At 44.9% G+C, this 13,779-nt stretch overlaps 1 protein-coding gene across 1 annotated transcript in view; it reads right to left on the reverse strand.

Annotated features, from left to right (window-relative positions):
• Window positions 1-11,687, reverse strand: part of LOC123442127 (CARD- and ANK-domain containing inflammasome adapter protein-like) — an 85,152-nt gene extending 73,465 nt beyond the window's left edge. The window contains exon 1 of the mRNA XM_045118220.1: window positions 11,599-11,687. Coding sequence (XP_044974155.1) covers window positions 11,599-11,687 — 89 coding nt within the window. The remainder of the gene's footprint in view (window positions 1-11,598) is intronic.
• Window positions 11,688-13,779: the final 2,092 nt, after the last annotated feature.

Genomic DNA, 13,779 nt, shown 5'->3' on the forward strand with positions numbered 1-13,779 from the left:
CTGGAATCTCACGGCCATGCCAGCATGCATCAGGGCCAGAAGGTAAAGCTTGTCCGACGGCCACCTTCATGGATATGTTCTTGAATTTCTGATGGAGTTCACATGATGTTGAATCCTTGATTCCATCCGCAGGGTAGCCGGGACCGCCCTCTATCATTCTTCGTTCATCGTCAGGAGGGGCCTCAGATTCAGCCACGCTGCTTTTCCGCTTAGATGGGGCGCCGGTAATATCAAGTGCTGGATCTTCCTGGCGCGGTACTCCTCTAAGCTCATCAATCTGCTTCTGTTGCTCGTTAATCCTGGCAAGCAACTGGTTGAACTTGTCATTCTCCTCATCCTGCTGCCGCTTCTTTGCTCTCTCTCGGCTTCTGTAAGTGTCGTGGTCTCTGGCAAACCCAAGCCACCACGGGTAAGATGGACCGAAGCCTCGCGTTCGTCCTCCATATTCGTCATTGCCGAAGACCAGTGTGAGCAAATCTTTATCTCTATCTGCAGTGAACTTTCTTTGTTCCTCCTTAATTTCTTTCACTATCCTTTTCCAATTCTCCCTGGGTATCCTAAGATTGTCATTGCAGATGAGGTCCCCTGTTGTTTCGTCGTACGACCCACCATGCGCAAGGAACCAATTTCTTCCTCTCAATTCCCACTCATCACGGAGTGGTTCAGGTACGATGCCTTTATCTATTTGATCTTGCTCTTTCTTTTCCCACTTTGGGATGGCAGTCTCATAGCCCCCTGGCCCCAGCTTGTGGTGATATTTCTTCTTGTCGGCATTTATCTTGTTCTTTTCTGATAATGCCTGGGCATCTTCTGACTCCTTGTATTCTTGAAATTCCTTCCAGTGATTCGCCTGCTTTGCTAGATACCCCTCGAATACTAGCACTTTCTTTGTCTTCAGATAGTTTTTCCATAGCTTCTTCTTCCAGCTACGGAACAGTTCGGCCATCTTATTTAGAGTCCACTGCTTGACTTTGGCCCTCAGTTTGTCTGCGGCATCTTCATTCTCACATTCTGGCAGGTTGAAATGTGACATGAGATCATTCCAAAGATTATCTTTGTACCTTTCGGCGACATAGTCACTATCGGCTGCCCCTTTGCACTTGTTCCACTCCCGAACGCTGATCGGGACGTGATCCCTAACGAGAACTCTGCATTGCTTCTTGAATGTGTCAGCAGCATTCTCAGGAATCTTGGGTTCGCCCTTAGGCATTATCACCTCAAAGGTGTAATGCGTCCGTGCATCCAACTTTCCAGTCGGGCCTCGTTTCGTAGATTTGCTCGATGTGGAGGCCTAAGAGGGAGAAACATTCGTCAAATGAATGTATATGTATACAATATAGAGCTATCTCCAATATTTTTCACATATTACAAGTGATTGTAGAACTTCATATGTATACCTCGCCGGACTTTATTATTTCTTCACCGGCTTCTCCATCAGTGGAGCTATCACCTTCTCCGTCATTGGACCTATCTCCTGCCCCATCGGCTTCATCTTCGTGTCGCTCGACCTCCATTCCATCTCCGGAGTCGTTTAGATATGACGTCGGAGATTCGGCTGGTTCAACATCGGGGCCGTCTTTGATTATATCTTCGAGAAGTTCTTCCTCTTCGAGGTTCCTGATATGTGGATCCATAGTTCTGCAAAAAACGGACATTTGATTAACTAATAAACTAACAAACTATATAAGAGGGGTTGGAAACTTCGAAGGCTCCTTTTATATAGGAGGACCTTTAGTCCCGGGTCTTGGCTAGAACCTAAACTCTAAAATACCAGCCGGGCGGAGCCCAGTCCCGGACACTTAAGCATATACAATAGCAAAATTAAACTAGTTCTATTAATTTTCTTGCTAAAAATAAACTATTAACACTTAAGCATATACAATAGAAAAATTAAACTATTAACACTTAAGCATATACAATAGCAAAATTAAGCAATCTTCTCCTCTCCTCCTCTTCTTATTCTCCTTTTTCTTCCTTTCTTCTCCTTTTTCTTCCTTTCTTCTCCTTTTTCTTCTTTCCTTCTCCTTTTTCTTCTTTTCTTCTCCTTTTTCTTCTTTTCTTCTCCTTCCCTTTTTCTTCCTTTCTTCTCCTTTTTGTTCCTTTCTTCTCCTTTTTTTCCTTTCTTCTCCTTTTTCTTCCTTTCTTCTCCTTTTTCTTCCTTTCTTCTCCTTTTTCTTCTTTTCTTCTCCTTTTTCTTCTTTTCTTCTCCTTTTTCTTCCTTTCTTCTCCTTTTTCTTCTTTTCTTCTCTTTTTTCTTCCTTTCTTCTCCTTTTTCTTCCTTTCTTCTCCTTTTTCTTCTTTGCTTGTGCTGGCCGGAGTGTTGGGGAGGAGGGGGCGTGGGGCTTACCGGCCGGAGGTGTCGACAGCGTGCGACGAGGAGGACGGCGGCGCGCGGCGAGGAGGACGGGGCGGCGCGCGGCGAGGAGGACGGCGGCGGCGAGCAGGACGACGGCGACGGCGAGGAGGACGGCAGGCGGCAGCGAGCAGGACAGCGGGCAGCCTGACGGCGTCGTCGAGTTCGTCGCTTGCCGCGCCGGGCAGGAGAACGAGAGGAAGAAGAAGAGAAATGGACGATTTGGGTTTGAAATTTTCTAACTCCCGCTTATACAGGTGGATCTTTAGTCTCGGTTCGGGGCTCGATCCGGGACTAAAGGGTCTTTAGTCCCGGGTGGAGCCACGAACCGGGACTAAAGGCCCTTTTTCGGTTGACCAGAAGGCAGGAAGCAGGGGCCTTTAGTCCTGGGGCGTGGAAAGAACCGGGACTAAATACACCCCTTTAGTCCCGGGTGGAGCCACGACCCGGGACTAAAGGCCCTTTTTCGGCTGACCAGAAGGCGGGAAGCAGGGGCCTTTAGTCCCGCGGCGTGGAAAGAACCGGGACTTAAGTGTTGCCTATATAAACTCTCGCCCCTGCCCACCATATCCCCTGTTTTTTGGTTGTTGAAGTGTGACCATGCCATGCTCTTGCCACTCTAGTTCATGCACATGACGTGCTCGATGAAATGCCCGAGCCACTCTACTTAAGCTTTCTCCTCTCCAAGCTCGACCTCCAAGCTCCATTTTCCTTGATATTTGTCTAGGTTTGGCCGTGCACCAACTGCAAGCACCACCGTGGTGAGCCTCTTGTTCTTATCTTCTTTTTAAAATCAAAAAAATCTTACTTGTATGATTTAGATACATACTTGTATAAATTACTCACTTTCATTATTTTTTGTTATTATATAGTGCGATGGTTTTGGTATCCGCCTCCGTCGGCCCTCGTCCTGTCTATGATTCGGATGTGGTATATATTATCTTTTATAACTATTTGTTTTATTTAGTGTTTATGATAATTATGACGACCAATGTGACATATATTTTTTTAATCTAGGAGGTATGTGAACCGGAAATTCCAACCCACATAAAAATTCTTGTCGAGAAGTTAAATTTGGTTGAAAAAGAAAACAAATACTTGAAGAAAAAATTGAAAATAATTGAGGATAAGAATATGGAACTGGAGTTGCATGTCGCCGATGTCATCGATGATCGCAAGATGAAGATCGATGCGATGCGGTTGAAGATGGATGCAATGCGCTTGAAGATGGATGAAATGCGCTTGAAGATTAGGAATATTAGAAAATATGCCATTGATAAAGAGGCTTGGTATCATTATGCTGTTGGGTCAATTGTTACCTTAGTTGCGATTTTGATCGCATTTGTTGTTGCATTTAAATGTTTTACATAGTTGTATGTTGTTTTAGAGAGAACTTTATGTATTTATTTTTTGCAATAATAACATTTGATCACTACTGTTCTTTGGCTTTAATGTGATGATGAACTTGTATTAATTTGGTCATATGTTCTGCAATGGTTTTTTGATATATTTAATTTCATAATAGAGATGAATCGCCAATGATAATATTTAATTTCATAATATGGTTTTTTGAACTCCATACTTTTTGACTTTATTTGGTATATTTCGTGGATTTACTTTTTTTTTTTGAGCTAGTTTACCCTGAAATTGAAAAGCACTACAAATGAACTCTGAAAATGTTGAAAGTTGGCATGCTATCATCATTTCACCCACATAGCATGTGTTAAAAAGTTGAGAGGGCTACGACAAAAACTGGATGCACTTCGTGTACAAAACGAACGATCTCTCTCGAAGTATCAGGGTTTCGAACGAGAACTCATCTCTTACAAAGGGATTTTATTTTTTTGAACTTTTTTGAACTCCATACTTTTTGTGTGTTCAAAATGCACCATTCAAAGTCACAGCACAAAATTTCAACAATTTCTGACTTCATTTGGTATATTTCGTGCATTTACTTATTTTTTTGAGCTAGTTGGCCCTGAAATTGAAAAGCACTACAAATGAACTCTGAAAATGTTGAGAGTTGGCATGCTATCATCATTTCACCCACATAGCATGTGTTAAAAAGTTGAGAGGGCTACGACAAAAACTGGATGCACTTCGTGTACAAAACGGACAATCTCTCTCGAAGTATGAGGGTTTCGAACGTGAACTCATCTCTTACAAAGGGATTTCATTTTTTGAACTTATTTGAACTCCATACTTTTTGTGTTCAAAATGTACCATTCAAAGGCACAGCACAAAATTTCAACAATTTCTGACTTCATTTGGTATATTTCGTGCATTTACTTTTTTTTGAGCTAGTTGACCCCGAAATTGAAAAGCACAACAAATGAACTCTGAAAATGTTGAAAGTTGGCATGCTATCATCATTTCACCCACATAGCATGTGTTAAAAAGTTGAGAGGGCTACGACAAAAACTGGATGCACTTCGTGTACAAAACGGACAATCTCTCTCGAAGTATCAGGGTTTCGAACGGGAACTCATCTCTTACAAAGGGATTTCATTTTTTTGAACTTATTTGAACTCCATGCTTTTTGTGTGTTCAAAATGCACCATTCAAAGGCACAGCACAAAATTTCAACAATTTCTGACTTCATTTGGTATATTTCGTGCATTTACTTTTTTTTGAGCTAGTTGACCCTGAAATTGAAAAGCACTACAAATGAACTATGAAAATGTTGAAAGTTGGCATGCTATCATCATTTCACCCACATAGCATGTGTTAAAAAGTTGAGAGGGCTACGACAAAAACTGGATGCACTTCGTGTACAAAACGGACAATCTCTCTCGAAGTATCAGGGTTTCGAACGAGAACTCATCTCTTACAATGGGATTTCATTTTCTTGAACTTATTTGAACTCCATACTTTTTGTGTGTTCAAAATGCACCATTCAAAGGCACAGCACAAAATTTCAACAATTTCTGACTTCATTTGGTATATTTCGTGCATTTACTTATTTTTTTTGAGCCAGTTGACCCTGAAATTGAAAAGCACTACAAATAAACTCTGAAAATGTTGAAAGTTGGCGTGCTATCATCATTTCACCCACATAGCATGTGCTAAAAAGTTGAGAGGGCTACGGCAAAAACTGGATGCACTTCGTATACAAAATGGACAATCTCTCTCGAAGTATTAGGGTTTCGAACGAGAACTCATCTCTTACAAAGGGATTTCATTTTTTTGAACTTATTTGAACTCCATACGTTTTGTGTGTTCAAAATGCACCATTCAAAGGCACAACACAAAATTTCAACAATTTCTGACTTCATTTGGTATATTTCGTGCATTTACTTATTTATTTTGAGCTAGTTGACCCTGAAATTGAAAAGCACTACAAATCAACTCTGAAAATGTTGAAAGTTGGCATGCTATCATCATTTCACCCACATAGCATGTGTTAAAAAGTTGAGAGGGCTACGACAAAAACTGGATGCACTTCGTGTACAAAACGGACAATCTCTCTCGAAGTATCAGGGTTTCGAACGAGAACTCATCTCTTACATGGATACTATGAAAATGAAAAGTGTTTAAAATTTAGTAAGTTCCATACATGCATTACATAAAAGGTTTAATACATTATTACATTATTGTACCAATATTCCTATCTATTATTTCTGTTTTCTGCTGGGTCGTAGCCATGGAGAATCTTCATCATTCAGTACGATGCTTGGGCCAGTTTTCACTTTGAAGGGCGGAATTTCATAAAACTTATTATAATCTTGTGACATGTCTGTCTTGTCATCTACTCCCACGATGTTTCTTTTCCGTGAAAGAACTATGTGGCGTTTTGGCTCATCGGATGATATCTTCTTTTGCTGATTTCTTTTTCTCGTTAATGTAGACATGTCCTTCACATAGAAAACCTGAGCGACATCATTGGCTATGACAAATGGTTCGTCCATGTAAGCAAGATTGTTGAGATCCACTGTTGTCATGCCGTACTTTTGGTCTACAACTACCCCGCCTCCTGTGAGCTTCACCCATTTGCACCGAAATAAAGGGATCATAAAAGTAGGTCCATAGTCAAGTTCCCATATCTCCTCTATGTACCCGTAGTATGTTTCCAAACAGTGCCCATTCTCGTCTGTTGCATCAAAGCGGACACCACTATTTTGGTTGGTGCTCTTTTTATCTTGGGCAACCGTGTAAAATGTATTCCCATTTATCTCATACCCTTGGAAAGTACATATAGTCGAATATGGTGGTCTGGCCAAACAGTACAGCTCATCTCCAACGGTGTCGTCATTCATGAGATGTGTCTGCAACCAACTGCCGAAAGTCTTCTCGTGTTCCCCTTTAATCCAAGAGTCAGCCTTCCCCGGGTTTTCAGAGCGTAGAATATTCTTGTGTCTCACGATATACAGAGCCACCACGGTGGAATTGTGTAGAACTGTGTAGTGTGCTTGAGAGAAAGAATGCCCATCCATACATACTTTTGCTTTCCTTCCTAGTGTGCCTTTCCTGTCAGCCTACCCTCATACCGAGATTCAGGAACACCAATCGGCTTAAGGTCAGGAAGAAAGTCCACACAAAACTCAATGACCTCCTCTGTTCCATAGCCCTTGGAGATGCTTCCTTCTGGCCTAGCACGGTTACGAACATATTTCTTTAAGACTCCCATGAACCTCTCGAAGGGGAACATATTGTGTAGAAACACAGGACCGAGAATTCTAATCTCTTCGACTAGGTGAACTAGGAGGTGTGTCATTATATTGAAGAAGGATGGCGGGAACAACAACTCAAAGCTGACCAGACATTGGACCACATCAATCTGTAACCCTTATAGACTTTCTCGATCGATTACCTTCTGAGAAAATGCATTGAGGAATGCACATACCTTCACAATTGCCAGGCGAACATTTTCCGGTAGAATTCCCCTCAATGCAATCGGAAGCAATTGCGTCATAAGCACGTGGCAGTCATGAGACTTTAGGTTTTGGAATTTTTTGTCTTTCATATTTACGATTCCCTTTATATTCGACGAGAAGCCAGTCGGGACCTTGATACTGAACAGGACTTCAAAGAAGATTTCCTTCTCTTCCTTAGTAAGAGCGTAGCTGGCACGCCCTTGAAACTGCCCTGGATGCATGCCATCTCTTCCTTTATGACATTCCTGGTCCTCCTGTGCTTCTGGTGTATCTTTTGACTTCCCATACAAGCCCAGGAAGCCTAGAATATTCACGCAGAGATTCTTCGTTAGGTGCATCACGTCGATTGCCGAGCGAACCTCATGGACTTCCCAGTAGGGTAGCTCCCAAAATATAGATTTCTTCTTCCACATGGGTACGCGCTTATCAGGGCCGTTAGGAACAGGTTGGCTGCCAGGACCCTTTCCAAAGATTACTTTTAAATCTTCGACCATATCAAATACTTCAGCACCAGTACGGATGACAGGCTTCCCCCGGGGTTCTACCTTGCCATTGAAATGCTTGCCTTTTTTCTTTAAGGGATGCTTGGGCGGAAGAAAACGATGATTGTATGGATACACATTCTTCCTACAGTTGTCGAGATATATACTTTCTATCTGATCCAAACAGTGCGTGCATGCATTGTATCCCTTGTTTGACTGTCCTGAAATGTTACTAAGAGCAGGCCAATCATTGATGGTTACAAAAAGCAACGCTCGAAGGTCAAATTCCTCTTGTTTGTTCTCGTCCCACACACGTACACCAGGTTCGGCCCACAACTGTAAAAGTTCATCAACTAATGGCCTTAGGTACACATCAATATCGTTGCCGGGTTGCTTTGGACCTTGTATAAGCACTGGCATCATAATGAACTTCTGCTTCATGCACAACCAAGGAGGAAGGTTGTAGATACATAGAGTAACGGGCCAGGTGTTGTGACTGCAACTCTGCTCCCCAAAAGGATTCATGCCATCTGTACTCAGACCTAACCATAAGTTCCTTGCGTCAGCTGCAAATCTCGAGAACTCTCTCTCGATTTTCCTCCACTGCCGACCATCAGCGGTGTGCCTCAACTTATCGTCTTTCATACGATCTTCCATGTGCCATCGCACCAACTTCGCATGCTCTTTATTTCTGAACAGACGTTTCAACCGTGGTATTATAGGAGCATACCACATCACCTTGGCAGGAACCCTCTTCCTGGGTGGCTCGCCCTCAATATCACCAGGGTCATCTTTTCTCATCTTATACCGCAATGCAGTGCATACCGGGCATTTATCCATATTCTCGGACTTCTCACCGCGGTAGAGGATGCAGTCATTAGGGCATGCATGTATCTTCTGCACGTCTAATCCTAGAGGGCAGACAAGCTTCTTTGCTTCATACGTGCTGGCGGGCAATTCATTCTTTCTTGGAAGCATCTTCTTCATCAGTACCAGCAACTTTTCGAATGACGAGTCAGTCACACCGGTCTCTGCCTTCCACTTCAGCAATTCCAGTGTGCTACCCAGCTTCTTCTGGCCATCTTCACAAGTTGGGTACAACAATTTGTTGTGGTCCTGTAACATCTGCTCGAACTGCAACCTCTCCTTTTCTGTGTCGCAACCTCACCGTGCATCAGAAATGACCCGGCCAAGATCATCAGCGGGCTCATCTGGTTCCCATTCTTCATCCTGATCTTCTTCTTCATTGTCTTCCATTGCGGTATCAGCATACTCAGGGAATATAGATCGGTAGTTGTCATCATCGTTCTCTTCTTCTTCATCGTCGTGTGCCATCATAACCCCTCTTTCTCCGTGCTTGGTCCAAACATTATAGCCCGACATAAAACCGGACCGAAGTAGGTGGCTCTGAATGACTCTTGAGGAAGTGTAATCCTTCTCATTCCGACATTCAACACATGGACAAAACATATAGCCACCACCATGCTTGTTTGTATCGGCTGCATCTCGAAAAGAATGCACGCCTTCTCTGTAAGCGGTTGTGCGTCGATCACCGTACATCCATGGATGGCTCATCTGTGTTATACGACAGTATATCAAATACAATCACGATCCTAAAAATTAGTACCGCACGGTCTAAACGAGGAAATATAGTTGCTAACCTTTTAGAATAAGTAGAAATAAAGAGGAAGAGGTTTAAGCTTGGCTCAGGCATCTCATATCGTAGTTGTGTTCGGTGAACAGAAGCGGCATCCTCTAGTGCATCAAAAAAAGTGGAGAGCTAGCACACACCCACAATCCTCCATCCAAGAAAAATGCAAGGAAGAGGGGAGAGGGGGCTGTGCTGTATATAGGCAGAGGACTTTAGTCCCGGTTTGAGACACAAACCGGGACTAAAGGTGGCGCACATTCGGGCTGCCCACCGCGTAGCCCTTTAGTCCTGGTTTGGGACACGAACCGGGACTAAAGGCTCCTTACGGGCCGGGACTAAAGCCTCGAGGGAGGCATTGGGAATTGGGACGACGTGGCCGGGCCTTTAGTCCCGACCCAGAGGCAGGCCGGGACTAAAGGGTCCAGGCCAAAGGCTCGTTTTCTACTAGTGCTGGTGCCCTGCCGGAGGGGGATTCGGACACGGAGGGCTTGTTCATCAACACCATTGCCTCTCCGATGATGCGTGAGTAGTTCACCACAGACCTTCGGGTCCATAGCTAGTAGCTAGATGGCTTCTTCTCTCTCTTGGATCGTCAATACAAAGTTCTCCATGATCTTCATGGAGATCTATCCGATGTAACCTTCTTTTGCGGTGTGTTTGTGGAGATCCGATGAATTGTGGATTTATGATCAGATTATCTATGAATATTATTTGAGTCTCCTCTGATCTCTTATATGCATGATTTCGTATCCTTGTAATTCTCTTCGAGTTGTGGGTTTTGTTTGGCCAACTTGATCTATAATTCTTGCAATAGGAGAAGTGCTTGGTTTTGGGTTCATACCGTGCGGTGTCCTCACCTAGTGATAGAAGGGGTAGCGAGGCACGCATCGTGTTGTTTCCATCAAGGGTAAAAAGATGGGGTTTATATCATATTGCATGAATTTATCCCTATACATCATGTCATCTTGCTTAAGGCGTTACTTTGTTTGTTATGAACTCAATACACTAGATGCATGCTGGATAGCGGTCGATGTGTGGAGTAATAGTAGTAGATGCAGAAAGTATCGGTCTACTTGTCTCGGACGTGATACCTATATGTATGATCATTGCCTTAGATATCATCATGACTTTGCGCGATTCTATCAATTGCTCGACAGTAATTCATTCACCCACCGTAATACTTGCTATCATGAGAGAAGCCTCTAGTGAACACTATGGCCCCCAGGTCTACTTCACATCATATTTTCAGATCTACACTTTTACTTTGTTACACTTTCCATCTTCAGATCTCACCTTGCAAATAATCGTGAAGGGATTGACAACCCCTTTATAGCGTTGGGTGCAAGTTTGTTTGTTTTTGCGCGGGTACATTGGTGCCTCATCTTGATACTCCTACTGGATTGATACCTTGGTTCTCAAACTAAGGGAAATACTTATCGCTATTGTGCTGCATCACCCTTTCCTCTTCAAGGGAAAAACCAACGCAAGCTCAAGAGGTAGCACCGACACCAACAGGGGAGGCATCACATATTATGCCCCATAGGATTATCCCGTGAGTGACGGCGGAGAGCGTCGCCACGGCGACGGTAGCCACCATGTTCCGCAGCCGCTCACAGAGCAGCAGCGGGAGGAACTTCGGCGGAGGAGCGATCAAGCTCCCCACACCCTTATCACCGGGAACACCCGGCAGGAGATCACGTTGGAGAACGCGCGTCTCACCAATCTGGTCGAGCACGAGCGCCTCGAGCAACTCCAGCGGTCACTCAACGCTCGGGCCATGAGGGACCAGCCGAGCTCCAGCCGCAGTCGCAAGCAGTTGTTTCCGAACGACAGCCAGCATCACATCGAGGTGATGCGTACTCCTCTGCTGAACCTGGCCACAGCCACTCGGATCGCTGATTCAATTCAGCCACTCCTCTGATGCGTACTCCTACTAGGACACAGGTTCCCTGCTGGAAGAACTTTATTATGTAGATACTTCAAATGCTCATCGAGGCTTTTGTCTGTCCATTTGTTTTTGGCCTTCGTCTTTAGAAGTTCGAGCGTGAAACTCAAGCGGGTCACCTCGGGATCGCAACCGTCATACAATGGAGTCCTCGAGTCCACTTCAAGTTGAGCCAGCTTGGCCTACTCTCTAGAAGCAGCTCTCTCGCTAGTCGTACTCTTGCGAAGGAGGTCTTGAACATGAGGGTCTTGCACGACTACACTTAGTAGCGTCTAAGACTGCGGCATGACCACCGCCTCTTCTCCGCCATGTTCGGACTCTTCTTCGCCGTGTCCGGGATCTTCTCCGCCACCATCATTTCCGGGCTCTTCCCCGCCGCCATGTCCGGCACCATCGTCTTCCTGTCGATCGGTCATCTCTTCATCTAGCCCCATGTCGTTATTCCCTGCCATTTGGACGTCCTCATCATCATCTTCTTGACTTATCCACTGAGTATAGCCATCCATGAAACCATTCATCAGTAGGTGCGCCTTCAAAGTGCCACGATCAAAAGGGTTCAAAAGGACTCCTTCCTTGCATCTTGCACACGAACATCTAATCCTGGTCTGATCATTTGCATACATGTCCATCACCACGGATTGCATGTACCACTCCACCTTCCATCCACTCACCTTCATGATTGACTGCACGGTATAACAAGCAAAAGGGTTATAAAATAAATAATGCATGCATGCTTCAAAGTCATATAAAATTTTGGCATGACCTTGCTTAAAAATAGGACATATTGAGTTTGCTCGAAATTCACCGAAACGGAAATAAATCGACATTTCGGCAAAACATAAGCAACTCGAGGGCATGTCACACTCGCACAAATCTCTCCATATATATATCCCAAACACACATATTCTCATTCACACACATATTCCCGTTCTTTAAATGAACAACTTATTTTACTCACCTATATATCTCCCGAGAGAGACCGGTCGAGAGAGATGATGAGAGAGACCGATCGAAAGAGCACGCGTGGATGGATAAATAGCTAGCTAGATCTAGTTGTTGGGGGGGGAGGTGAATCTAGCTATCTAACTAATGGAGAGGGAGTTATGGTGGAGGGGGCGCATTAATGGGGAGAGGAAGAGAGGTAGGAAAAAGAGAGATGTGAGAGAGGCCATTTATGAAGGAGAGTTATGGTGGAGGGGGACATTAATGAGGAGAGAAGAGAGGTAGGAGGAGGAGAGAATAAGAGCAACAATGGTGTGGAGAGTGGAGAGGGGAAAGGAGGGGGAGAGAGGTTAAAGTGGGGGAGAGGACGGGGAGGGGGTAAAAAGGTGGCACCAGCCGCAACTAGCAGTAGCGCTGCATACCAGAAAGCGCTGCTGCTATGCTATTAGTAGTAGGGCTTGTCACATGCGAGCACTACTACTAAGTGGGGCCCACTAGCAGCAGCGGTGCTGCAAAACAAAGCGCTACCGCTAAACACTTAGCAGTAGCGCTGGATTTTGGGCAACACTGCTACTACAGCTACCGTCGGTGGCATCGTCTGGTCCCACATAGTGGTAGCGCGTTTTTGATAAGCAGCGCTACTACTAAGATGTTAGTAGTAGCGCTTAACTGGATCAGCGCTACTGCTAATTAGCAGCAACGTTTTCTTTTTTCCAGCGCTATTGCTGAGGTCCTGCCTATAAGCATTTCCCTAGTAGTGCACATGTTTCCACGTCCCTAAAGTTGGCCACCATCAGCATCACGCTCCTATGTCGGCGTCGCTGAAATCACCATCGTCTTCTGCTTTGACTAACAACCCCGTCGATCCATCAGACTGTACAGTCCGACCCAACCGAAAATATCCGACTGCAACCATGCTCCACCCTGCATTGTGTTCGTCCTGCACATCTTCGTGCATTGCTCGATGTCCTATGTATGCATGATCCTACCGATATTCTCCAGACTTCTCTGAGCCTTATACGCATGTTGCCTGTCTTGATTTACACTCGACACGCTTGTCCGTGCCGCTCTCCCATGTACAACTTCCGTGTACACCAAGAAGAAAAATCCCAAAAGAACCTTCACTGTAGCCTGCCGTATGCAGGTAGCAAAACAGTCAAATATTACTTTGACCAAGCAAGGCCACGACTCGTGATTCCTTCCATGGGCAACACCATCTTCTTTTCCTTTTTTTCAAACAAATCTTGTGCCTCTGCTCCTTGCATTGTACGTACACACATAACACATCCCCAGCCTCCGTACGGCCGCGTGCCACCACCAAAACAAAAAAACCAGATCCAAACATTGACCTTGCTGCCCAGCCCTGCAACGCGCCTCGACTGCAGACCACTACAGCGCCCGCACCCTGCCTTAGGTCTTGAGGCCTCGGCCAGCCCTTAGTCGTGCCAGGACGCAGGCGCACTGGGCCAGCAAACCACCACGCATGGCTCAGGCAACACCAGACCCCCCCCCCTCCCAAGTAGGGAAACCAT

This window comes from Hordeum vulgare, chromosome 3H (assembly GCF_904849725.1).
Source record: "Hordeum vulgare subsp. vulgare chromosome 3H, MorexV3_pseudomolecules_assembly, whole genome shotgun sequence".
NCBI classification, from domain to species: Eukaryota; Viridiplantae; Streptophyta; class Magnoliopsida; order Poales; family Poaceae; genus Hordeum; species Hordeum vulgare.